General features: G+C 46.1%; 1 protein-coding gene across 4 annotated transcripts in view; it reads right to left on the bottom strand.

Annotated features, from left to right (window-relative positions):
* Positions 1–26,666, bottom strand: part of TAF4 (TATA-box binding protein associated factor 4) — a 241,635-nt gene that overhangs the window by 45,554 nt on the left and 169,415 nt on the right. For 3 of the 4 annotated variants that reach the window (XM_086932869.1, XM_086932870.1, XM_086932871.1), the window contains exons 5-10: positions 16,131–16,250; positions 15,216–15,338; positions 14,647–14,736; positions 10,399–10,635; positions 8,976–9,123; positions 6,694–6,808 (exon numbers count right to left, since the gene is read on the bottom strand). In XM_086932869.1, the coding sequence (XP_086788995.1) occupies positions 6,694–6,808; positions 8,976–9,123; positions 10,399–10,635; positions 14,647–14,736; positions 15,216–15,338; positions 16,131–16,250 (833 nt within the window). The remainder of the gene's footprint in view (positions 1–6,693; positions 6,809–8,975; positions 9,124–10,398; positions 10,636–14,646; positions 14,737–15,215; positions 15,339–16,130; positions 16,251–26,666) is intronic. The other variant, XM_086932872.1, reaches the window with a different exon arrangement.

Raw genomic sequence — 26,666 nt, 5'->3', positions numbered from 1 at the left:
CTTCGACTGTGTCCCATAAGATTATATTTTCTTTTCAATTTTTGTCATTCTATTAACCAGATTATGACCTAAAGAGTGTTGGCAGGCTTTAACCTCCAGAATTTCAGCCAAAATAGTCAGAAGTTAAGGATTCCATCTTTTTGTATCTGCTGTGTGGCACACTAACTTCTTAAGAGAATTTGGAAAACTGTGGAAAACTCAAAGGGACATTATCCTCTGGAACCATCCCTACCACGGTTTCTAATTCAGGTCTCTCTACACTTTAAAGGCTTTTGACTAGAGTCTTCATCCCTTAACCGAAGTACCAATTTAGCCCCACCAACTGGGCACTTTTCAGCCGTACATCCCCCCTCCGCCCCCCGCTCCCCCCCCCAACAACTTAACAGTCTCTGTGGCAGTTTTCCTGGTTCTAAGGAAACCAGAAAGACATTATCTGATCTTATGCCTTGTAGAGTTGGTTGAATTTGTTGTAAAAGGGCGGATTCGAGGTGGATTCTAGTGGCGGAATAGTGCCCTTCTGCTTTTGACATCCATCCCCCATACCAATTTCATTATGGACGGGCCATGTCATACCGGCTGACGTCCTAGAGTCTAAACAACAACCACTGGCTGGGGTACCGTCCAGGATGACCCCTTCTTCAGTCGTTTGCCCTTTCCCCAACACCGCTATTGCAACAATGCTATCTTTGGATTGGAGCTTAGGGGCAAGCCACTGAATTGTTTCTATATCATGCAACAGTTGCTTTCCCTGACTGGCCCCAGTATTCTTCATGGTTATTGACATTGATTCCAATTTAATCTGGAAGGTCTCAGAGTTCAATACTATCAGAAAGGGAAGAGGCTACACATTTTCTCATGTGGTTGCGGCCTTCTACTCCAGAGAAGCTATCTCATTTTGTTTTAAGAGGAATTAATTAACTTTTGGCAGCGGTACGGAGAGTGCTATTTTGGGTGACTGCACCCTTGACCTTTTCTCTTGAGATGCAGTGCTGATTTTTTCACAGGGAGACCTGTGGATTATTGCCCAATTTAAATTTCAGCATACTCCGTTCAGATACATTTGAAAATAATGCTGCAAAGCAAAACAGGAGCCTTGTCATGCCTTATCTGAGGAATTCCAATCCTGTCTCCCGGCTCCCCAGGAGGCTGCTGCTGTCCCAGGCTGGCCGGAAAGGACAGTAAGCACTGAGTGGCACTTTAGATCGACTAGGTTAGGGCACAGTAGCTATGTTTTAAGCGGCACCCCAATTCCATTTAGGGCTGCTGGAGTTGATAGGCTGTTCACACCGGTCCACCTTCAAATTGTTCCTGCAAAGGACCAGTCCACTGGCCGGCAGCTATTTTTCAAAAGTCAGGTGCCCACGAGATGTTGACCGCAAGCACTGATGCTTGTCGAGAAAAGGTTTGTGTCCTAGCCAGCCTGCACACGTCAGGCTGGCTGACATCTGCGTCAGGAGGCTAACATCCTTAAACAAGATGCAAAGATGGTTTCTTGCAGGAAGGGGAATAACCAAACTAATCAAACAGGCTAGCCGTCTGTTGAAGAGTCTGATTTTAAGAACTGAGCACGTCTAGTGGGGTTCCCATCTGGAACGGTCTGATAGTCTCAGTAAATGTTTATGGACTGAACAAGTCTCAATAGCGCCAGGCAGTTATTGACTGGCATGCTGAGCTGAAGGCGTCTCCCTTCTTGCTTTAAGAGACACATTAACAAATCAAAATCATCTTCAGTTAATTGGTCTCCTTTCAATTAATATGTTACTCCTCTGCATCAGCCTCCCTCAGAGGGGTGACTCTTAGTAGGAAGCTCGGGGTCGGGTGGAGCATGAGCCAACAGAGATCTGGAACATGGGTGGTGGCAGAAATTTAAATTAACAGGAAGAGTTGTTCCTTAGTTTCTTTCTATGGCTCAACCTTGGAAGACCCCCAGCCATTGTCGGAGCTGTGTCTTCGGTTGGCCAATTACTCTGAATATATTAGGGGGAGATTTTAACTTTACTCAAATAACGGATGTCGATATAAGCAGTGGAGCTATTCCTCAGCGCAAACCTAAAATGGCAATGCAGCAGATTAATGAAGAGCCAGGCTTGTTTTATCCTGGTTTGATCCTTGGCAAGCTAAAAACCCAATGGCTAGGTAGTATACCTTCCTTTCCCTTTTCTATTGTTCAGCTTAGAGGATAGTCTACTTTCTCACCTCTAAGGATATCCCAATTGTTACTTCCTACATTTGAAATGTGTTCTGAAATTTATTATGAAATGTATTTGTACGTTGGAATTGTACAGAAGTTTTTTTAATGCTTCTATTTTTAAGATCATTGCTGCAGTGTTGTCTTTTATGCTGCAATAAACCAAAATAAAACAAAACCTAAAAAAAAAGTTTCCACTCTCTCAACAACCACTTTATGTGAAGCAGACAAGACGAGCTGTGGCTCCTCATTCACAGCGGTCACTGATGCCTAAATACTAAAGAGTGTAAAAGCTACACAAAAATCCTACTTCAGAGCCTCCGTTTTTTTGGGTATCAGTTATAATAGATCTGGCGATTGGGCAGAATTCCAGTGCAGATGTATGTGTAGTCTTACAAGCTTTTTTCGCATGGGCTTTCCTGATGGTTGGAACGGAATGATCAGGCATGAATTTCTGTACGTTTAAACTGCAAGGTATTAAAGCACTAAGCACGCATTGGCAAATCCAACAAATCTCACCTTGGAAAGTCCATTCCAGACCCATTGCTAGTTTCCATGGACACAGATTATTAAAAAGGAAAAATATTAAGCATCCACCAGTGTCACGACATGTTTACAAATGTATTACTAAGCATTGGTGTAAATCTTGAAATTAATTTTCTCATTAAAAAAGAAAGTCTGTCCAAGATGGATCCCGGCTCATCACGGCACATGCAAGCGTGGCCAGTTGGAATGCTTTTCTCAAAGAAAAAGTATTCCAAGAGCCCTTGCGTGAGCATGTGTGGTGGCATCTGGTGGGCATTTTTGCATTTTAAATTAATGCTCCAAGATGTTAGAAAGCCATTTCCAAACAAATTAAAAATGTATGGACATGAGCAGTGTCGGATCCCCGTTTGGGGGAACATACACAGAGGTAACTAAGCTTCAATCATGGTGGTTGAGATCTTACGCCACTGGTGTCTCTCCTACTAGGGCTTTGCAAATTTGTACAAGTACAACCCTTTCCGTATTTGACTCAGAGAGGAACAAGGGTGAGCAGTCCAACGCTTCTCATGGAGGTAGTGTGGGGTGCAAGAATCTAGAACTCAGCAGTCAACCAACAGACAGACACAATAGCTTATTGCGCTGCCCAATACTTAGTTGTTTCTTTTAACCAAAATATATTTATTTAATGTAGCAACAAACCGAAATACTGCACAGTTCAATGGGAATACATGTGGGAATGTCATGTCCGCTACGATCTACAGTAAGGTGCTACAGCCCTCATTTCTGGTATTCTCTCTGACCAACAATAAGAGAAACGTTGTGGCTACAGTCCCCAGTATACTGTGGGGCTAGTTACTGTTTGAAGAGCAGATAATATGAAACAAATTATTAACTGTGTAACTCAGTTTAACATCTTTTTGTCTCTTCCATTTACTTGGAAAAAACGTCAAGTCCACGTGGAAGAAGCGCAGCATTTACCTGCTGGTTGGCACAGCAGTTACAGCAGTGCAGGAGATGCAGTTTGCGTACCCAATCTTGTTTATGCATCACTTCTGTGAGGGAAGCCGCGGAAAACTCATGTTGGAACAGGGCTCATTGGATGAAACCACTGCAGCAGGCGGGCACAGTGGCAATTGTTTTTAGGAGCAGCACCCTCCTCGTGAAGTTGCATCCTCTGGGCCAATATATCCATGAAGATGTGCATTCAGCAGGAGCAGCTTCTATGCCAATCAGAGCGTTTTCCTTGGCAACTCAGTTCCTTTCGACGACCGGCTCAGCAGGGCCAGTATTCCAGGCTCAAGGCCACTGACTGTCAATACAGTGAGGCTTGTAGCTGCTAAGATTTTGTTGCAAATCACAAGGGAACTACACAGTTATCCGACGCCGGTGTGCTAATCAGTGGTGCGGACTTATCTGGCATAAACTGGAGTGGGTGCGAACTCAGCACACATCCCCGTGATGATTTGAATATTTTACTGGATGCCTGCCATCAGCCCACTGGGGTGTTATGATAACAAAACTACCGGTCCCAAAATGCAATTGGTTTTGTTTCAAAGTACTCACCTGAGTTTGATTGTGGAAATAATAAAAAGGGAAAATGTACTGGAGTCTGATGTTTGGCAGTCACACAGTATGCAGAGTAGCCTCAGAAGAAGGGCGTAGTCCCGAAACGCGTCAGGCTCTGCTGGCGTTGGGTGATGTTTGCTTCTCGCCTCAATTTGAACGTGCTGACCAGGAGTGCAACCCGCACTTTAGGGTAACTGTGAACTTGTATATATATATATATATAAAATTTCTATGGCAAAATGAAACCCCTCATTTTGTTCCTTTTCAAATTAAATGTATTAAGTGTTACCACTTTATTCCAATCAAGATGACTTCAGGTGTGCCATACTTTTGTCATAAGTAAGACTGTTAGCGTTATAGTTGTTCTTTAGAACACTCTGGGACATTCTGTCATTGGGCTATAGTTGGGCTACATCTGGCTGATATTTGGGCTACATTTGGGCTCTTTTGTCTCTGGTGGCCATCTTGGGAGACTGCATATCAGAATTTTTTTTATGAAATATAAGAGGATTTGAGAAGTCACTCAAAATGTACCCTAATTTTTCTTTCTTCAGCACTAATCATAATTTCTATGGCAAAATGAACCCCCTCATTTTGTTCCTTTGCAAATTAAATGTTTTAAGTGTTAACACTTTATTCCAATCAAGATGACTTCAGGTGTGCCATACTTTTGTCATAAGTAAGACTGTTAGCGCTCTAGTTGTTCTTTAGAACACTCTGGGACATTCTGTCATTGGGCTATAGTTGGGCTACATCTGGCTGATATTTGGGCTACATTTATTTTTGTCTCTGGTGGCCATATTTGGGCTACATTTGGGCTCTAACATATATATAGCCCAATGTAGCCCAATATATATTTTTTCAAAGTTAATTTTCGTAAAAACCACTGGAGCACATATCTTGAGACATAGCAAAGGCACATCGGGCTGCCAGTCCCTACAATTTTACCAAGTTTGGTGGAAATCATTCAGCCGTTCGGGCTAAAAGTGAGGTTGACCGCCCTATGGAAATTGACATGGGGAAAACACGTTTTGGGACCCCCCTTTTATCTCTGCCCCCGCTTGACGAATCCCCCCCGACAGTTTCAGGGAAGGACCGGAGCTCCGCAAGGCAAATTTGAGGAAATTTTCAGGCAGATTCGTCAACCGGCGCCTAAGTTATTCGCAATAGAATTTTGAGATTTTGCATTGAAAAAAATCCTAACTATAACTGCCTACTGGCGACCGCCAGTAGGATATATATATATATATATATATATATATATATATATATATATTGAGAGATACTCCTTGATCGGTGCTTAAAACAACATGTATATATGTAGAATTCAAAACATCCTTAATAAATTCAGAATGATAATTACGCTGATATAGTGTATAATGTTTCACTTAGAGAGCAGATCTAACGAGACCTTGCAAGAAGCACAATGACAGACAAACCAGAGAGGAATAAGTTTACAGCCAACACTTGGCAGGGGCGAGGCTCAGACACCAAGCTAAGCTGTCCATGTACACCAAGTCATCTACCCAATTAATAACTCATTTGTACCTCGACATGCGTACATGTTCTCACTCATAGAAACAACATCACAACCCTCTCACAGTATTTCAGAAAGGAGGGAAAAAGTTCCGTAAAAACCAGGAAAGCTTTGGTCAAACAGTGGCAACAATCATTCCTAATAATGGTCTGTATTCCAAGCAGCCTCTAAGCAGGAGGGGGACATTAGTGTTCTCCTGTGCTCTGCTCACTGCAATATGTGGACATAAATAATTCTACCATACCATTTCTAGAACAATAGAATCTGTTACAAAGTTCAACGTAACCATATTAAAAATTATAAGAAATGTTACTTGCGCACTTTCTCAAAACAAAAACAAGATGCATGTGAAACAAGGTTTGCTTAGCTTTTAAATATACATAACCAAAATTGCTTGCATTAGCACATTTTACTGAATTAGGAATAATGAAACAGTTGCCTGCCATACCTTTCGCCTAACATCCTGTCTTTATCTGGCACGCTTTCCTTGTAAATGACTGAGTAACAACTCACCTAGAGGCAGTTCGAAATTGTTAAACTCCGTAGAAATTCAGGGTAATAAGGGGAGTCAGGCTTATTAAGCTTATTTGTAGAATTATATTTATCATGCACTCGCTCCAAAGTGGCAACTGGCATGCTGTCTGGCCTGCCCAGTGTTTGGTTGGTGCACAAAGAACTATTGATGGACAGAATGCAGAACAATGTCCTACATTCACCCCAGTACAGTGATCTGGGCCCAAATCCATCGTGATTTTGCTCACCATGCCATTCCAGTTTGGACCCAGCCATATGCAAATCAGTGTTTGGTTGGTAGCCTGAGTGGACTTAAAAAGTTGACTCTCTGGATACCTTCATTAAAAAAAGTACAGCTATAACTTTGGAGGATTTAAATGTTTACAGATGAGGTGTTACTCACCTAAATGAGCTTCCCCCCGGCTCCTTCAGCTTATTTCTCTGTGCTGCCGAGGCTTGTGCCGAAACTGTTGAAAGAGGTTTGCTGCCAGATAATACTGCGGGTTTTACCATTGGGACTGTCGAAGCAAAATTTTCATTTAGTTTTCAATGTTTATACAGTGATATGCATTTACTCAGTTATCTCCAGGTCACAAAGACAAATACAAACAACAACAAAAAGGCTGTTATAAGTAAAAGTAGATTCAGAGCTGGAGAGCCAGAGGCAACCCATCACTTGAGGCTCCTATGCTAATCAGATGACAGGGTACGAGAGAAAAGACGAAGAAGCAGCAACAGTGTATTCCACAACCTATTATAGGTTAGTAAATTACAAAAGCAGGTAGCGTATAAAGATCAGCCCATTATTACATGCAGCAAGCAAGCCTAAACAACGCCCACGTTTTAAGAAAGGGGATATATGTTGCACTCCACATCAAAACTTTCCAAATATCAAAAACTCTGGTTACAGGTGGCTGCTATGGTTGGCAAAAGGAACGTTGCCTGGGCATGGGGGGGCGATCCAACCACCTATGGTCTCTCAGTGGAAACAAGATATGGACTGGTGCTGTGCGGCGGAAAAGACAATATATGAAAGCCAGGGTTGTCCCAAGAAATGGGAAAAAGTTTGGCAGCGATGGGAAGATTATAGAGGGATTGGGAGGCATTGATCAGTTATGGACAGGGGGAGGTGTGGGGGGGGGCATGGTGTTGGTCTGTGATTGGGAAATTCTGACTATTAAGATTCGAACGGGTCTTGATTAACAGAACCTCTACGCTAATGAAACTACATGCAACTCATTGTAAGCATATGACCATGTTTGTTAAAGCGGACTATTGTTTAATAAAAAGTTTTTTTTTAAACTTTCCACATTCGCTGACCAAAAGAAGATTGGTGTGTTTTACAGGTAATTTAACAATGGAACTCATGAAATGCCAGTGCTTCAGGGCCTGCCACAGAACTATTTTGTCATACAGCATGAACTGACCATCAGAAAGAGTGCAAAGAGTTCTGCTACTCTTAAACCTCAAACGGTCCTCTCCTCAAGAAAGGTCTACTTGTTTTGCATGATTGGTACCCTGCACCAAGCTCTGCGCCATTCTCATTTAGCGTAAGATTATCCAACGGAAACTGGCTCCGGCCTCATTCACTTCTAGGTAACCCACTCACTTGGTCAGGCTTCCAGTCCTCATACAGGGCTTAAGCAGGAAGGGGAAAAGATGTTTATTTACAGCATTTTTTTAGCTTGCATGGCAAAGGAGATTTAAAGTCCCTAAGTCAGGGGGATAGAGAGCGAGCATAAGCAGTCAGGGATGACAAGATAAACATCGTATCATTGAGAGCCCCTACCTAGATGAGAGGTAGTAGAGAAAGCTAATGTACAGTTTGTGGACTTAGGTCTTACTCCCTTTCCACCCGCAAGACATGGCCTTAGATAGAAGGGGGGGCAGATACGGAGCATAAAACACAGGTGAGAGTGTGGCAGCAAGTCATGGAGTGGTGCAATCATTCCAATGCAGCACAAAAAGGGCAATAATTACACGACATATGAAAGGAGCTTGTTAGGTACACTCAAAGGGTACTAAAGTGCGGATAGCATTACATTTAAACATATCATAAGGAGCCAGGAGCACATTTTTGATTCCAGCAAGCTACAGAATTTACCTATAATCTTCCAATACAACCATAACCGCCTCTTTATTCTCTAGTCTGATTTACAGACCCCTGCTAACTTATCAGCCACGCCCTCCATCCTCGTAGCATTCATCTTATCTCTTATCTATCAGATATTCCTTCCCAACCTTCACCCTTCAGGCACCAAGTAAACACTTTAGAGTTGCACAAAACCACCTGAATCATAGGCGAAGTCCAAATAATTTTATATAACAAATTGAAGTTGCAAAATCAACGAAGTTGGCATTATGTGGGCATTTCCCCACACAGAGTGTTCTGGGTCTAGACCCTAATTGTACAGGAAGAGTAAACAGCCAGCCAGCCCAGGAAGAGTACTCCTGGAGCACAACACATTAAAGCTCATCTTGAGAGAAGCTCTGGGGAATTTAAATATAATCCCATTAGCTCAGCCGCAGTATGCCTCCTATTATACCTCCCCCCCAAAAGGAATGTGGGCTTTTTCACCGTTAGCCAAACAGATGGGGTAATATGTTGTTTGAAAGGATACTATAGCAAAGCGCTGAACCCCACTCAACGCCATGGAAAACGAATGGTATCAGTCTGCGCCTTACCTGTCTGTAGCGGATTTAAATGGAGCTGTTGTGGCGTTGTCAGCATTATGCGATTGTGAGGCTGTCTTAGTGCAACCATGGGGGTCTGCGTCAAGGTTACCTGTGGCGGCCGAACAAGGGTCCCTGGTTTATGTGTCTGCTGGATTACCTGCAAATAAAACAAAGCACATGGTGACAAACACACTGGGCCTGGGACACAGAATACAGAAACAGAAAATGTTGCTTTTCTTCTATGACACAACTTCATGCAAGGCGACATAATTGTATTTGCACCTTCCAACAGTATATTTTTAGGGCACAGCGCTTAATGTCCAAAGAGGGTATTGAGAAGCACGTAAGCACTCCTTAAATGAGTGTACTGAGTTTATTTCCATGTTAGTCCATTGTTTGAAGACACTTTTGAGATGTACTATGGTCTCCTGTTTCAGCCACTCCCATAGCCCGAGTCAGTAAGGTACACTGCAACCCGGAAACAGTTTAAGAAAAATGTTTTTTTTTTTTTAGTGTGGGGGACATGGTCACAATCTTATGGAAGGTTTCCTGTGGTGGCAGCAATGGCTCTCAATTGGGCATTTTAAAAAAAAAAGTAGAGCATAACTGAATGAAGCCTTTCACTTAAATCCCAGATATACTTTGTAACACCCAGCAGGGGACAGGTCAAATATGAATAACACACTTATACATACAAAATGTGAAACAAAAAAAAATTGCTCAACTGCATTCAAAAACACAAGCATCTATAAATCTATGGAACCAAACACAATTATGGGTATTGGGAATGCCTGCTCCAACGGCCATTAAACATATCAGACCGTAGAGGATTAGAGCTGACAAAATGCAGATGCCACAGCCAACCCTGTCCCAAAAACAGTATCAGACATACCTCACATAAGGCAGGCATTCCATTCCAGATAGATAGCCATCACCTACCCCTTGTCTACAGCACCACCCTCTCCTAAGTGTTCAATTAACTCTCCTGCATAAAGCAGGCACTCATCCTACCAATAACAGTCATTCCTTCTATCCAAACTAGAGCTACAGCAGCAATAGATTGTAGGCACTGCCCCCATCTAACACGGGAATTTCTCCCCAAAGCTCTAACTTGAGAGGGAACCTATCCTCCCCTGTAGCACTTCCACTGTGCTTAGATAAGGCATTTCTGCTCCTTCATGACAACTACAGCTGGCATCCTACAGCCAATGTGGTATTCACTTCCACAGCTCTTTAGAGCCAGCACACCCCACACATCAAAGCGGCACTGGTCTTTATCAGGATGCGTCAAACAAATCATGATTTCCAGGGACAATAACAGCTAAAACCCTGAACAGGCAGTGCTACCGGCTACCTAGTGTGTATTGCTATATGCAGATTATTTACTGGGAGAGACACTTAAACAGTGTTGTAAACGTGTTAGTGCTTGTACCAGCGGAGAGGGATGGCCAAGTTTGGCCACAGGCGAGGGCTGAGAGAGGCTGATCACAGGCTGCTGAAGAGTGCTTGTTACAGTTGCTGAGGTTTTGCCTGCTGTGCGTTGCACAGAACTGTTCAGCATCACTGCTGTCAACGCCGTTGTGGCCTGCGGCTGTGGCTGCTGCTGTTGGCTCTGCTGGATGAAGGCCGCAGAGTCTGGCGTTAGCTGTCTCAAGGCAGGTAAACTCCGCTGGAAAACAAACATTAAGATAAAGTTAATAATGACAGCTCCGAATATTATCAAACAAAGTAAAGCAAACTTTTCTGGTCCACCATTCACAACACATAATAACCCAGCTGATAGTGCATAGGAGGTTCTCCGTACATTTGCTGTACTAGTATTTAAATCAGTCAATAGCCTGCTTCCCACTCTCCGACCATCCACCTTTTATTTTGCAAATCTAACTACTGACCTGATACATAAAACTGATGTACGCCACCTCACAATCCAGCTAATGTTTCAACCATGAACCCTCTCTTGAATGCTCTTCTCAGATTTATAATTGTAAGCCTCCGTCATTTTCAAAATAGCCCTAAAAACTTCTCCTGCGACTCACCCATCCGCCTAAATCCTATGATCTTTTCTCAAACCCAAGGTCACTCGTCTAAAGTGCCATATGAGCACTTCTCAAACCTCAATTACACAGATTGCTCCATCGCCTTGTTGTAACACCACACAACAATTCTAACCATCGCCTGCAAACCGGAAACGTACTACAAAATATGGTGTGGGTGCAGCTTTTACAAGACAAATATAAACAAAAGTATTTCTACATCAATTGCAAAGGATGAAGAAGCTCCATCAGAAGTGGCTCACTGGTCTAAAGCCAATCAAGAAAAATAATGGGTTGCAGCAGGGCTGAAGTGCTCCAAGGAGCACAGAACCTGCACACTGCTGTCATATTCAATTACGCACACGAGGTACTGAAATTAAAACCTAGCTATGCAAAAACAAACAGAGGAGTCTAAGCATCCCTGGTTTTCATAGCATTATCTTTCAGAGAGCAGGACTCTCTCTCGGGTTTCACAAACGTTATAGGCCTCAAACAGCAGAGCTATCACTCAAATAAGAGAACTGCGTTAAGGTTTTAAACAGCAGAACTAGCTCCAATGTTACAGAGACCTTACAGGGTGGCACAGAGAGGTAGGTCGCTGCAGAGTTAGCATGCTGGACGCTCTTTATTCCGCAGCTAGCGGTCTCTGCCATAACCTATGGGGTCAATACCTTACCAAATTTGGGTCGGTTCTTAGATATCCCCAGGTAAACTAAACTGTGAGGACATGTACTTGATGTGATTGGTGACAAAATCACTCAACTTATAAGAACACTACGATGTATTTCCCATATATCTCAGAAAGCCAAAAACAATTCAAAATGTGTACCGTGTAAAGCAATTAAAATCATATGATAAACAAGAGCCACAAACAGTGTGTATAGTATAAAAATATACAATTTATTACAGGATAAATTAAAACAATTGTTATACAGCGTGATGATAGTACCCAAAATCACAAACAATTTCAATATAAAAATAAGCAATTAAAATACACAATCAATTTAAAAGTTAGTCAAGGAGTCACAGTTGTTGTAGTAGTCGACGCAGCGTTTCGGTGAGTAAGCGATACCACCTTCAGGACAAAACAATTCTGTGAATAAATAATTTAGAAATCCTCTCGCAGTCAATTTAGAGGAGTTTTTGGATCGAAATCCCTCAGATATATAGAGCACCTGGCCACCGTTTTGTAAATTAAACACGACTGGTGGATCGCCCAGGAGACACGTTGTGAGAAGGTCTGCGAGGGGAGCAGGGAGGCCGATTACGAATGAAAAGGTTGAATTGATGAACAACCGTGCCTAAAAATACTCTGACACTGCGGGCAGAATTGAAGGCATCCAGTGGCGCTGTAACAAGGGACATAGAATCCCAAGTGAAGGTGAATTTTAATTTACAAAACGGTGGCCCCCCTCCAGTATCCTTATCCAACACGAGGTTCCCGATATAACAAGGTACTTCTATCTGGAATTTAACAGACCAGGTGCTCTATATATCTGAGGGATTTCGATCCAAAAACTCCTCTAAATTGAATGCGAGAGGATTTCTAAATTATTTATTCACAGAATTGTTTTGTCCTGAAGAAGGTGGTATCGCTTACTCACCGAAACGCTGCGTCGACTACTACAACAACTGACTCCTTGACTAACTTTTAAATTGATTGTGTATTTTAATTGCTTATTTTTATATTGAAATTGTTTGTGATTTTGGGTACTATCATCACGCTGTATAACAATTGTTTTAATTTATCCTGTAATAAATTGTATATTTTTATACTATACACACTGTTTAGGGCTCTTGTTTATCATATGATTTTAATTGCTTTACACGGTACACATTTTGAATTGTTTTTGGCTTTCTGAGATATATGGGAAATACATCGTAGGGTTCTTATAAGTTGAGTGATTTTGGGACCTTCCCTAGTCTTTTCACCTTATCTCCTTGTCCCTAATTGTACTATTAAGGAGGCCTCCCTCACTTTTTTCACATACTTGATGTGATTGGGTCACTTTTTGCTAATACCACACTCCCTCTTCCCCAATCACCAGTAGATTAGGTTTTTGGTCCTGAGGAATTGCCCTGATCGATGAGAACACTTGTGTCAAGAAACAGGTTGACCTTTACACAGACTACTATATGAGCTGCAGTGGATCATTACCGCTACGTTCAGCCACTTACTACTTTTAGCAGTAACATGAGAACCCATTTGTTAAAAGTCACTAGGGTATCTCTTATCTATGTTTAATTTAACTCACACCAATGTACACCTAGAGCACCTCCACCTACACTTCACATCAGCATCTTATGCTAAAAAGACCTCTGGCAAAAGTCCCCTCGAGGGCACTGCAGCGCGGCCCAACGAGGAGCTGCCTGATGAAGCTTGACACCCACCTGCGTGTGTGACGACCCTTGTTTCTGAGCAATCAGATCCCCCAATCTGGTTTCTGAGTCCCCCGCCATCCCCCACCCCCCGGCATTACACAAATTATCTTCAGAACTAGAGGTTGCATCACTGTGTGGGGACTTTAACACTTGGAAATAATGGACATGCTCCATGATGATCCGCATTACTGCTCCCTTACAGTCTGAGATTAATGCCTCAAACACACAAAAATGACTGTCACGGAGGTACAGCTTGCTTTTTAAAGAGAGGCATAAGGGACTTTCAATGTAACTTAAGATAAACATCTTTTTCTTCTAGAACTTTTATACTGCCAAGAGCCACTGATTCTGGATTTGAAAGTTAATCCATTGGGAGCACTTAGACCAGGACCTCTCCCTAAATGTGCAAACTAATTCACTGAGTCCAGACTGCACCGTTTGAAGAAGCCCCTTAGGATCAACACACAAATGGGGCGCTGGCCTGAGTACTTACCAGGTTGCACTACTGTAACCACCTGTAGCTAGGTCTACTGATAGAGGTTGTTGCTGCAGCCGATTTGCAGAGGATCCAAAATGCTATGGAAAGTCATCAAGGACCGCCAGAAACAGGTTCATGGCTTTGGTGCACTGTAGCCTGCACAGGTGGTCATTGGAAGAGTAATTATTAAGAGCCTACGTCTTGGCGATTTAGGGGCTGATTTAGATAGGATATAATGGTATTTATATTTCGGCAGAAAGGATATCCGTCACCATTGTGGCAGAGTAGCCCATCCGCCAACATCCAATTCAGGCCCTAAGACTTTCTTTGGGATGGATCTCAACTATATTATGCCCGGAGAATAACTCTGAAAAGTAAAAGCTCCTTCTCTCACAAGTAAACCGTGCGAGTGTTAGGAATTACAGGGCTTAAGATTTCTCAGCCCAAACTTTTGGAATATATGTACTTTCTTTTGGGTATCTAAAATGAATATCAGTTTTTAATTCGTCCTATATATTCTGCTTGAAGCAGGCTCTCCTGCATTCATTTTGCTAAGTTTATTCTTACCCCTGTGTCTTCCTGACTCAAAACAAAGCTTTTGGCAAAACTTAATTCGATAAATAAATGTGGAAGCCTTTCACATTACATCAATGATTTCACAAGTAAAGGACGAGACAGGTGACTTCAGTCCTGTAACCTTTCCTTCTATTGTGGATTTCTCACAAAGAATACTGCTCACAATCAGAGCACAAGCAACAATGAAAATCCAAACAAGAAATAGACTCACCTTCAGAAAAGGCACAAGGTATGGTTGAGGTGAGGAATTAAGCTCTCGGTAAAGCCTACTGGTGAAATCTTCTGCTTCGATTTTCCCATCCTATAAAACATAAGCCAGTATTTTGATTAGTCCCAGGGGCTAGAATGCCGATGCGAAGGCTCTGGTTCATTTCGGATGCCTATGCAAGGTGCACAAATGCTGATGGATTCCATGCCACACAGAGGGATTGTGCTCTTTCTACTTTAGTCATTGCAAGAAACTTCAGATCAAACATTCTATATCTACTTTGTGATCACAACCCCCAACTACTCTCCGAAGAGTTTAAAATCCAAGTGTAGGCATCTTACCCCTTCCACAGTCAAAGAACCACAAACTAGAACTGTAAATCTCTATTTAAAGGCTCACATACTAGTGGGACGGCAGTGTTAAAAACAGATGGGAATCAAATTGTGGAACACAGATAATTCAAGCCCTCCATTTCTAGGTTAAGAAAAAGCATGCTACCCGAGTGCAGACTAACCAGTGCATGTTAATTATAAGGAAGGATTACCAGTCTGCATGCTGGGCACAGCTCTTACCAGCAGGTTCTGCACGAGTTCTTTCACATTAGCTGCAGTCTCAGTGGACTGTTTACCAGATGAGGCTAGCTTTATTAACGTTGATAAAAAATTCTTACATTTCTTCACATTTTCCATAGTTTCCTGTAAACAGAACAGAGAGTTCATTAGTCAAAATAATCAACATTTTAAGAGATATCTCTATCCAGCCCTTTACACCGGGGCAAAGGACATATTGCCAATTCTCTTTTCTGAGCTGCGCACACACTTCCAAGCTGTAAACTCCATACACTAACGTCCAGGAAGATGCCTTGGGATCCCAAGGAGTAGGGAGAGAAAAGTCTGAAGGTACAGGAGATGAACACAACATACAGAGGCACGCTGAGAAGAAGAAAGAACACCTTTCCTAAGGAATGCTAAGCAAGAAGAGTTACCCCATAAAATTGAAGATCCTCCCTGCCACTGATGGTCCAAGATCTGTGGAGTTCAAGGCAGTCACCAGACCTGCAATATGATAACGGACGACTGCCCCTGACCGCCTCATCCCTTGCTAAAAAACAAACCTCAAGATGAGGATGCTTTAGCAAAACAGAAAGGCATTTTCTTTACCAACAAGTTGTGCCCTCAATATTCATAGAGAAATACTCATGAAAATAAGTGGCCTTCGATTGAAATTAAGAAGCATCCTCGTCCACGTAAACCAGCAAAGAACTCCATATTCATAGAGAGAGCAGACCATTACTTGGATACTGAACACAGAATCCCTAGACTAATGTGGCTTGGACCACTGACCGCAAACCGCCAGCTTCTCATACCACTGTCCCTACTTACACAGCTGGCCCTCTGCCCGAGGAAGCACCTGCTCTTTTATCTTTGAGACTGGTTTTAGCCCGCAAGCTTTCGCAGAGCACAAACTTTACGCAAGCATAAGCTTACCGTAGCAGCAGTGGAGGGCGCCGTCGTCCCTTGCACAGCTCTCTGAGGGTTTCCAGTCTGCACAGCCGGCGACGTTCCTAATGCCGCGGTTTGTGCTGTACCACCCAAAACAATCTGAGGCTGTGGATAAGAAGAATCTGTACTGTAGCTCTGAACTCACAAATTTCATCATGCTAGACAATTTGAAAGCCAAATTCTACATGCAGTTCCCACTGGTGAATAGAATTACAAGACGTTGTCTTTCAATGTAGTTTCAATCCAGCTTGATTAAGACGAGCATCGAAATGGCAGATGTCACTACGACCAAAACGTGATCACGAATTTCATTGTTATTCTACTCGCTTACATGACCACTTTTAAAAGGTTGAGAGGAATCTATACAGTTTGCATGGTCGCTAGGAGGCTGAAGAGCTGGCAAAAGGCAACAAACATTTAAAGCAGGAACAAGATTCAGACACAACGGCACCAGGATTAGAAAGCAACACAGCACCAGGGCAAACCTCACCTGCTTTCAAATGTTATATTCCTAAGATATGCAATTCCTATGATAAGAAAAATGAACAAACAAGTCCCAAACTAATAGATTTCCCCCTTTCAGAGACAAGGAGAGGTTCTGAGAAACAGAAGGGCCAACTCCAAACTGGGACTAGCTATAGTGAGCAGATAAAAACTGAAAAAAGTCCCAGTTAACTAGAAAAGAGGTAAATAGCAAAAATAAAGAGAAGAGCCATCAAAAGGGAGCAGAGCTAGGAGATGGAGTCAAACAATGATAGATGATTGATGAATGGGCAAAAATGAGTGAACTGTGAAGTACTTTATGTTACTCAGCAACTCCATAGCCATTGGAGTGGACTTCTTTAGCACTATTGGCTTGAATGGGTGCTGACACACTGGTGTGTACGTTTGTAAGCTCCAGGGCCTTACACATAACAAAGAAGTAAGTGAAATAGAGGATACAATTCCTCTGGAGTTGAGGTTGAAACAGCTAGCGCATGACAAAAGAGCATCTTGGATAACTAATAACTTATTACCCATCATATGAGTCAGCACAAGATTTGGCCAACTCATCTATGATTCATCATTTCAAATTTGGAGAGGATTAGCCTCGGGATTTAAAGTAAAAGCGGTGCACGTTTTAGGTGTGTGCATGAATTCCTCATCAAAAACAAAGGACACCTCTAGCACATACCTGGAATGAAGAAAAAGATTGATCCAGAATACATATTTTTGTGGTTTGTTGCAATTCTGTTCTAAAATTGGCTAGCCATAATTGTCGTTGACAGATGCCATTACACAACGACAAACTAAATCTAATGCAAAACAACATTGAAGCGTGGGAAAAAGGGGTGAACGGAGGGACGAGGGGGCCAAAGGTGAGAAGACGGGAAAAGGACTGTGGGGTGCAAGGGGGGAAAAAAGAGTGGTGAGAAGGACAATAATGAGAGGATGATCAGGGGCAAGAGGGTGGACACGGGGCGAGAGGGTGGCAACTGGGTGTAAAATAGGGACTTTGGAGGAGAAGCGAGAAGAAAGGTACCAGTGTCTCAAGAGCTTTTTAAGTTCTCCAGGACAAAAGGAGAACAACTGAAGTAAGAGGGCAGCCACAAAAAGGACTAGAGGAGGGATTCGAAACTGGGAACATAAGTTAATAACAAAAGATCACTAGCGCTATCAGAAGAAGGATGAACTGGGAAAGGGAACTGTTAAAATTAGAGCAAGAAAGAAAATACAGACCGGATGAGAGGACCTACGAGCGAAGTGCGACGTACAAGAAGTAAAACAGGAAATGGGGGCCGTAGTAAAGGGAATTGCATGGCAGCAGTACAAAGGGAGCACAGGACTCCGTTTACCCAGAGCGGGAGAGGGTTTGGTATCCAGAGCGACCTAAACTCTTATGAGTTTGACTAGCCTTTCCAGGGCCTCGGTGGTCAGGATCCTATTGAAGCAAGTTGTCTAGTTCCAATGAAAAAGCAATATACACCTGGCACTTTCACCACCCGAGGTTCTTCTCACCACTGCGTACGACAAAGAAGGGAGCGGGGCGCTGGGACAGGCGACAGGGCGCTGGGACAGGCGAAAGGGCGCTGGGACAGGCGACAGGGCGCTGCGACAGGCGACAGGGCGCTGGGACAGGCGACAGGGCGCTGGGACAGGCGACAGGGCGCTGGGACAGGCGACAGGGCGCTGGGACAGGCGACAGGGCGCTGGGACAGGCGACAGGGAGCTGGGACAGGCGACAGGGAGCTGGGACAGCTGGGACAGGTGAAAAAAATCTGCATGGCAACTATTGCAAGTGGACTGTAGCTTTAAGAGCATGGCCTAAAACCAAAGCATTGCTACATAAGCTCCCTGAAATGGGCGGGTAGAAAAGCACTAACCAATAATAGAGCGTTTCAGGTACAAGGGTTGCAGGTCCGATCCACAGGGCTGGGCAGAATAAATATACCTGGTGAGGATGCCCACAAAGGTTAAGCGCAGCACGCCCTTGTATGATGAATGCCGTGTGTGGGCCACTGACTGAACTAAGCTCAAATAGCTATTTACGCAGTTTGAGGTCCGCACGGGCTAATACTGGCCAACAGCTAGGCTGTTGAAGGCAACAGTGCCACTGCAAGGGGGGAACAAGGTTTAAATGAAAGCATTCATTATAGGCGGGAGCGGAGCATTTCCTATTAATGGGTGTTTTCTTGCGGGACACAAGCAAGAAGGTTCGTACTAAAATTTAGGAAAGGCAAAAACAACCTTCCTCTAATGTGCTCCATGTTGCTAAAATACCTGAGACAATACCCGAAGGGTCAACTATAACCTTGGGGAAGGTGTGGAAGGGCTCCTTGGCTGCAGGCTCGAATGAACCAAATGAAAAGGGCGGCAGCCGATTACTTCTAAGCATATTGTATTAGGTTCGTCTTCGCCCATGAAGTTCCTCGGTTACTGCAGTACACACGATCACCCGCAGAGGGCAGGCGCGGCACGCTGCTTTGCTGCGGTGTATTCCGCTATTTCTGAGACTTCTCTGAGAGGGACAGGTCAGCCCTCCAGCCGCCGCGAGAGAGCAGCGCCGGGTCTAGTCCCACGCCAGCCTAGAGCGAGGCCCACCGCGGAGACCGGGCGAGACACAGCGCCGCACCAATGTCACTGACTCCGTGACCCGCAAGGGACACACAAAGGCCCTCATCAGACAGTTTCTAAGGATGTACACGCGATCCTGGACAAAAACAGGAGGTAAAGGAACAGCCTTTCGCTCATTAATTTACGCCTGGCAGGGACTTTGCTGCACAAAGGTGGTCTGGCAAGCAACAGCTTTTTGGCCCAACAGCCCTTCTTTAATCTTTGCTTCTGAGGGGGTCGGGTCGGGTCAGCCCCCTGCCCAAACACTCCGGGCATAGACTGACGTTTAGCTTCACTGTCCAACCGTGGTAGGTCTAGAGACTTTAAGAATGGGCCACGCATCTCCACTGTCCGAACCCTCCACTGTCCAGGCAGCCACTCCAGGTCTACACGTCCCAAGACTTTGCCACACGACCACAATGTATAACTACTCCCACCGTGGACACAGCAGGACTGCATCATATAAACACCACTGTCCAACCACTGCTAACCTAGATATTCAGGACAGTGCAACGCAGCTCCACTATGCAACCACTCCTAGCCTAAATATCCGAGGACTGTGCAACCACTCCTAGCCTAGATATCCCAGGACTGTGCCACGCAGCCCCTCTATGCAAACACTCCTAGCCTAGATATCCCAGGACTGTGCCACGCAGCCCCTCTATGCAAACACTCCTAGCCTAGATATTCAGGACAGTGCAACGCAGCTCCACTATGCAACTACTCCTAGCCTCGATATTCAGGACAGTGCAACGCAGCTCCACTATGCAACCACTACTAGCCTAAATATCAGAGGACTGTGCAACCACTCCTATCCTAGATATCCCAGGACTGTACCACGCAGCCCCTCTATGCAAACACTCCTAGCCTTGATATCCCAGGACTGTGCCACACAGCCCCACTGTGCAACCACTCCTAACCTAGATATTCAGGACAGTGCAACGCAGCTCCACTATGCAACCACTCCTAGCCTAGATATCCGAGGACTGTGCCACACAGACCCACTGTGCAACCACTCCTAGCCTAGATATTCAGGACAGTGCTACGCAGCCCCACTATGCAACCACTCCTAGCCTAGATATCCAGGACAGTGCCACACAGACCCACTGTGCAACCACTCCAAGCCTAGATATCCAGGACTGTGCCAAACAGCCCCACTGTGCAACCACTCCAAGCCTAGATATCCAGGACAGTGCCACACAGACCCACTGTGCAACCACTCCAAGCCTAGATATCCAGGACAGTGCCACACAGCCCCACTGTGCAACCACTCCTAGCCTAGATATCCCAGGACTGTGCCACGCAGCCCGTCTATGCAAACACTCCTAGCCTAGATATTCAGGACAGTGCAACGCAGCTCCACTATGCAACCACTCCTAGCCTAAATATCCGAGGACTGTGCAACCACTCCTAGCCTAGATATCCCAGGACTGTGCCACGCAGCCCCTCTATGCAAACACTCCTAGCCTAGATATTCAGGACAGTGCAACGCAGCTCCACTATGCAACCACTCCTAGCCTAAATATCCGAGGACTGTGCAACCACTCCTAGCCTAGATATCCCAGGACTGTGCCACGCAGCCCCTCTATGCAAACACTCCTACCCTAGATATTCAGGACAGTGCAACGCAGCTCCACTATGCAACCACTCCTAGCCTAAATATCAGAGGACTGTGCAACCACTCCTATCCTAGATATCCCAGGACTGTACCACGCAGCCCCTCTATGCAAACACTCCTAGCCTAGATATTCCAGGACTGTGCCACACAGCCCCACTGTGCAACCACTCCTAGCCTAGATATTCAGGACAGTGCTACGCAGCCCCACTATGCAACCACTCCTAGCCTAGATATCCCAGGACTGTGCCACGCAGCCCGTCTATGCAAACACTCCTAGCCTAGATATTCAGGACAGTGCAACGCAGCTCCACTATGCAACCACTCCTAGCCTAAATATCCGAGGACTGTGCAACCACTCCTAGCCTAGATATCCCAGGACTGTGCCACGCAGCCCCTCTATGCAAACACTCCTAGCCTAGATATTCAGGACAGTGCAACGCAGCTCCACTATGCAACCACTCCTAGCCTAAATATCCGAGGACTGTGCAACCACTCCTAGCCTAGATATCCCAGGACTGTGCCACGCAGCCCCTCTATGCAAACACTCCTACCCTAGATATTCAGGACAGTGCAACGCAGCTCCACTATGCAACCACTCCTAGCCTAAATATCAGAGGACTGTGCAACCACTCCTATCCTAGATATCCCAGGACTGTACCACGCAGCCCCTCTATGCAAACACTCCTAGCCTAGATATTCCAGGACTGTGCCACACAGCCCCACTGTGCAACCACTCCTAGCCTAGATATTCAGGACAGTGCTACGCAGCCCCACTATGCAACCACTCCTAGCCTAGATATCCAGGACAGTGCCACACAGACCCACTGTGCAACCACTCCAAGCCTAGATATCCAGGACTGTGCCAAACAGCCCCACTGTGCAACCACTCCAAGCCTAGATATCCAGGACAGTGCCACACAGACCCACTGTGCAACCACTCCAAGCCTAGATATCCAGGACAGTGCCACACAGCCCCACTGTGCAACCACTCCTAGCCTAGATATCCCAGGACTGTGCCACGCAGCCCGTCTATGCAAACACTCCTAGCCTAGATATTCAGGACAGTGCAACGCAGCTCCACTATGCAACCACTCCTAGCCTAAATATCCGAGGACTGTGCAACCACTCCTAGCCTAGATATCCCAGGACTGTGCCACGCAGCCCCTCTAAGCAAACACTCCTAGCCTAGATATTCAGGACAGTGCAACGCAGCTCCACTATGCAACCACTCCTAGCCTAAATATCCGAGGACTGTGCAACCACTCCTAGCCTAGATATCCCAGGACTGTGCCACGCAGCCCCTCTATGCAAACACTCCTACCCTAGATATTCAGGACAGTGCAACGCAGCTCCACTATGCAACCACTCCTAGCCTAAATATCCGAGGACTGTGCAACCACTCCTAGCCTAGATATCCCAGGACTGTGCCACGCAGCCCCTCTATGCAAACACTCCTAGCCTAGATATTCAGGACAGTGCAACGCAGCTCCACTATGCAACCACTCCTAGCCTAAATATCCGAGGACTGTGCAACCACTCCTAGCCTAGATATCCCAGGACTGTGCCACGCAGCCCCTCTATGCAAACACTCCTACCCTAGATATTCAGGACAGTGCAACGCAGCTCCACTATGCAACCACTAATAGCCTAATTATCAGAGCCCCTCTATGCAAACACTCCTAGCCTAGATATTCCAGGACTGTGCCACACAGCCCCACTGTGCAACCACTCCTAGCCTAGATATTCAGGACAGTGCTACGCAGCCCCACTATGCAACCACTCCTAGCCTAGATATCCAGGACAGTGCCACACAGACCCACTGTGCAACCACTCCAAGCCTAGATATCCAGGACTGTGCCAAACAGCCCCACTGTGCAACCACTCCAAGCCTAGATATTCAGGACAGTGCCACACAGACCCACTGTGCAACCACTCCAAGCCTAGATATCCAGGACAGTGCCACACAGCCCCACTGTGCAACCACTCCTAGCCTAGATATTCCATGACTGTTGATCGCAGCCCCACTATGTAACCACTCCTAGCCTAGATATTCAGGACTGTGCAACCACTCCTAGCCTATATATCCCAGGACTGTGAAACCACTCCTAGCCTAGATTGCACGGACAGTGCCACACAGCCCCACTGTGCAACCACTCCTAGCCTAGATATCCCAGGACCGTGCCACACAGCCCCACTGTGCAACCACTCCAAGCCTATATCCCAGGACAGTGCCACACAGCTCCACTGTGCAACCACTCCTAGCCTAGATATCCATGACTGTGCAGCAACTCCTAGCCTAGATATCCCAGGACTGTGGAACCACGCCTAGCCGAGATATCCCAGGACTGTGCTACGCAGCCCCACTGTGCAACCACTCTAGCCTAGATATCCCAGGACTGTGCTATGCAGCCCCACTGTGCAACCACTCTAGCCTAGATATCCCAGGACTGTGCCACACAGCCCCACTGTGCAACCGCTCCTAGCCTAGATATTCAGGACAGTGCTACGCAGCCCCACTATGCAACCGCTCCTAGCCTAGATATCCAGGACAGTGCCACACAGCTCCACTGTGCAACCACTCCTAGCGTAGATATTCCATGACTGTTGCTCCTAGCCTAGATATTCAGGACTGTGCCACGTAGCCACACTGTGCAACCACTCCTAGCTTAGATATTCGGGACTGTGCCACACAGCCACACTGTGCAACTACTCCTAGCCTAGATATTCAGGACTGTGCAACCACTCCTAGCCTATATATCCCAGGACTATGCAACCACTCCTAGCCTATATATCCCAGGACTGTGAAGCCACTCCTAGCCTAGATATCCCAGGACTGTGCAACCACTCCTAGCCTAGATTGCACGGACAGTGCCACACAGCCCCACTGTGCAACCACTCCTAGCCTAGATATCCCAGGACCGTGCCACACAGCCCCACTGTGCAACCACTCCAAGCCTATATCCCAGGACAGTGCCACACAGCTCCACTGTGCAACCACTCCTAGCCTAGATATCACAGGACTGTGCCACACAGCCACACTGTGCAACCACTCCTAGCCTAGATATTCAGGACTGTGCTACGCAGCCCCACTGTGCAACCACTCCTAGCCTAGATATTCAGGACTGTGCAGCCACTCCTAGCCTAGATATCCCAGGACTGTGGAACCACGCCTAGCCGAGATATCCCAGGACTGTGCTACACAGCCACACTGTGCAACCACTCCTAGCCTAGATATTCAGGACTGTGCAGCCACTCCTAGCCTAGATATCCCAGGACTGTGGAACCACGCCTAGCCAAGATATCCCAGGACTGTGCTACACAGCCCCACTGTGCAACCACTCCAAGCCTAGATATCCCAGGACTGTGCCACACAGAAACACTGTGCAACCACTCCTAGCCTAGATATTCAGGACTGTGCTACGCAGCCCCACTGTGCAACCACTCCTAGCCTAGATATTCCAGGACTGTGCAACCACTCCTAGCCTAGATATTCTGGACTGTTCCACGCAGCCCCACTGTGCAACCACTCCTAACCTAGATATTCCAGGACTGTGCAACCACTCCTAGCCTAGATAGTCAGGACTGCCACGCAGCTCCACTATGCAACCACTCCTAGCCGAGATATTCGAAGACTGTGCCACGCAGCTCCACTATGCAACCACTCCTAGCCTTGATATTCGAAGACTGTGCCACGCAGCCCCACTGTGCAACCACTCCTAGCCTAGATATTCAGGACTGTGCCACGCAGCCCCACTATGCAACCACTCCTAGCCTAGATATTCCAGGACTGTGCACACAGTTACACTGTGCAACCACTCCTAGCCTAGATATTCCAGGACTGTGCACACAGCTACACTGTGCAACCACTCCTAGCCTAGATATTCAGGACAGTGCAACGCAGCCCCACTATGCAACCATTCCTAGCCTAGATATTCCAGGACTGTACCACACAGCCCCACTATGCAACCACTCCTAGCCTAGATATTCAGAACTGTGCCACACAGCCCCACTATGTAACCACTCCTAACCTAGATATTCCATGACTGTGCCACGCAGCCCCACTATGCAAACACTCCTAGCCTAGATATTCCAGAACTGTGCCACTCAGCCACGCTGTGCAACCACTCCTAGCCTAGATATTCAGGACAGTGCAACGCAGCCCCACTGTGCAACCACTCCTAGCCTAAATATCCGAGGACTGTGCAACCACTCCTAGCCTAGATATTCAGAACTGTGCCACACAGCCCCACTATGCAACCACTCCTAACCTAGATATTCAAGGACTGTGCCACACAGCCCCACTGTGCAACCACTCCTAACCTAGATATTCAGGACAGTGCAACACAGCTCCACTATGCAACCACTCCTAGCCTAAATATCCGAGGACTGTGCAACCACTCCTAGCCTTGATATCCCAGGACTGTGCCACACAGCCCCACTGTGCAACCACTCCTAACCTAGATATTCAGGACAGTGCAACGCAGCTCCACTATGCAACCACTCCTAGCCTAGATATCCGAGGACTGTGCCACACAGCCCCACTGTGCAACCACTCCTAGCCTAGATATTCAGGACAGTGCTACGCAGCCCCACTATGCAACCACTCCTAGCCTAGATATCCCAGGACTATGCCAAACAGCCCCACTGTGCAACCACTCCAAGCCTAGATATCCAGGACAGTGCCACACAGCCCCACTGTGCAACCACTCCAAGCCTAGATATCCAGGACAGTGCCACACAGCCCCACTGTGCAACCACTCCTAGCGTAGATATTCCATGACTGTTACTCCTAGCCTAGATGTTCAGGACTGTGCCACGTAGCCACACTGTGCAACCACTCCTAGCCTAGATATTCCATGACTGTTGCTCGCAGCCCCACTATGTAACCACTCCTAGCCTAGATATTCAGGACTGTGCAACCACTCCTAGCCTATATATCCCAGGACTGGGCAACCACTCCTAGCCTATATATCCCAGGACTGTGAAACCACTCCTAGCCTAGATAACCCAGGACTGTGCAACCACTCCTAGCCTAGATATCCCAGGACTGTGCAACCATCCCTAGCCTAGATATTCAGGACTGTGCAACTACTCCTAGCCTATATATCCCAGGACTGTGAAACCACTCCTAGCCTAGATATCCCAGGACTGTGCAACCACTCCTAGCCTAGATATCCCAAGACTGTGCAACCATCCCTAGCCTAGATATTCAGGACTGTGCAACTACTCCTAGCCTATATATCCCAGGACTGTGCAACCACTCCTAGCCTAGATACCCCAGGACCGTGCCACACAGCCCCACTGTGCAACCACTCCAAGCCTATATCCCAGGACAGTGCCACACAGCTCCACTGTGCAACCACTCCTAGCCTACATATCCATGACAGTGCCACGCAGCCCCACTATGCAACCACTCCTAGCCTAGATATTCAGGACTGTGCAGCCACTCCTAGCCTACATATCCCAGGACTGTGGAACCACGCCTAGCCGAGATATCCCAGGACTGTGCTACGCAGCCCCACTGTGCAACCACTCTAGCCTAGATATCCCAGGACAGTGCCACACAGCCCCACTGTGCAACCACTCCTAGCCTAGATATCCCAGGACTGTGCCACACAGCCCCACTGTGCAACCACTCCTAGCCTAGATATCCCAGGACCGTGGCACACAACCCCACTGTGCAACCACTCCAAGCCTATATCCCAGGACAGTGCCACACAGCTCCACTGTGCAACCACTCCTAGCCTACATATCCATGACAGTGCCACGCAGCCCCACTATGCAACCACTCCTAGCCTAGATATTCAGTA

This window comes from Lissotriton vulgaris, chromosome 7 (assembly GCF_964263255.1).
Source record: "Lissotriton vulgaris chromosome 7, aLisVul1.2, whole genome shotgun sequence".
Lineage (NCBI taxonomy): Eukaryota > Metazoa > Chordata > Amphibia > Caudata > Salamandridae > Lissotriton > Lissotriton vulgaris.
This window is presented reverse-complemented; position numbering and strand designations above follow the sequence as displayed.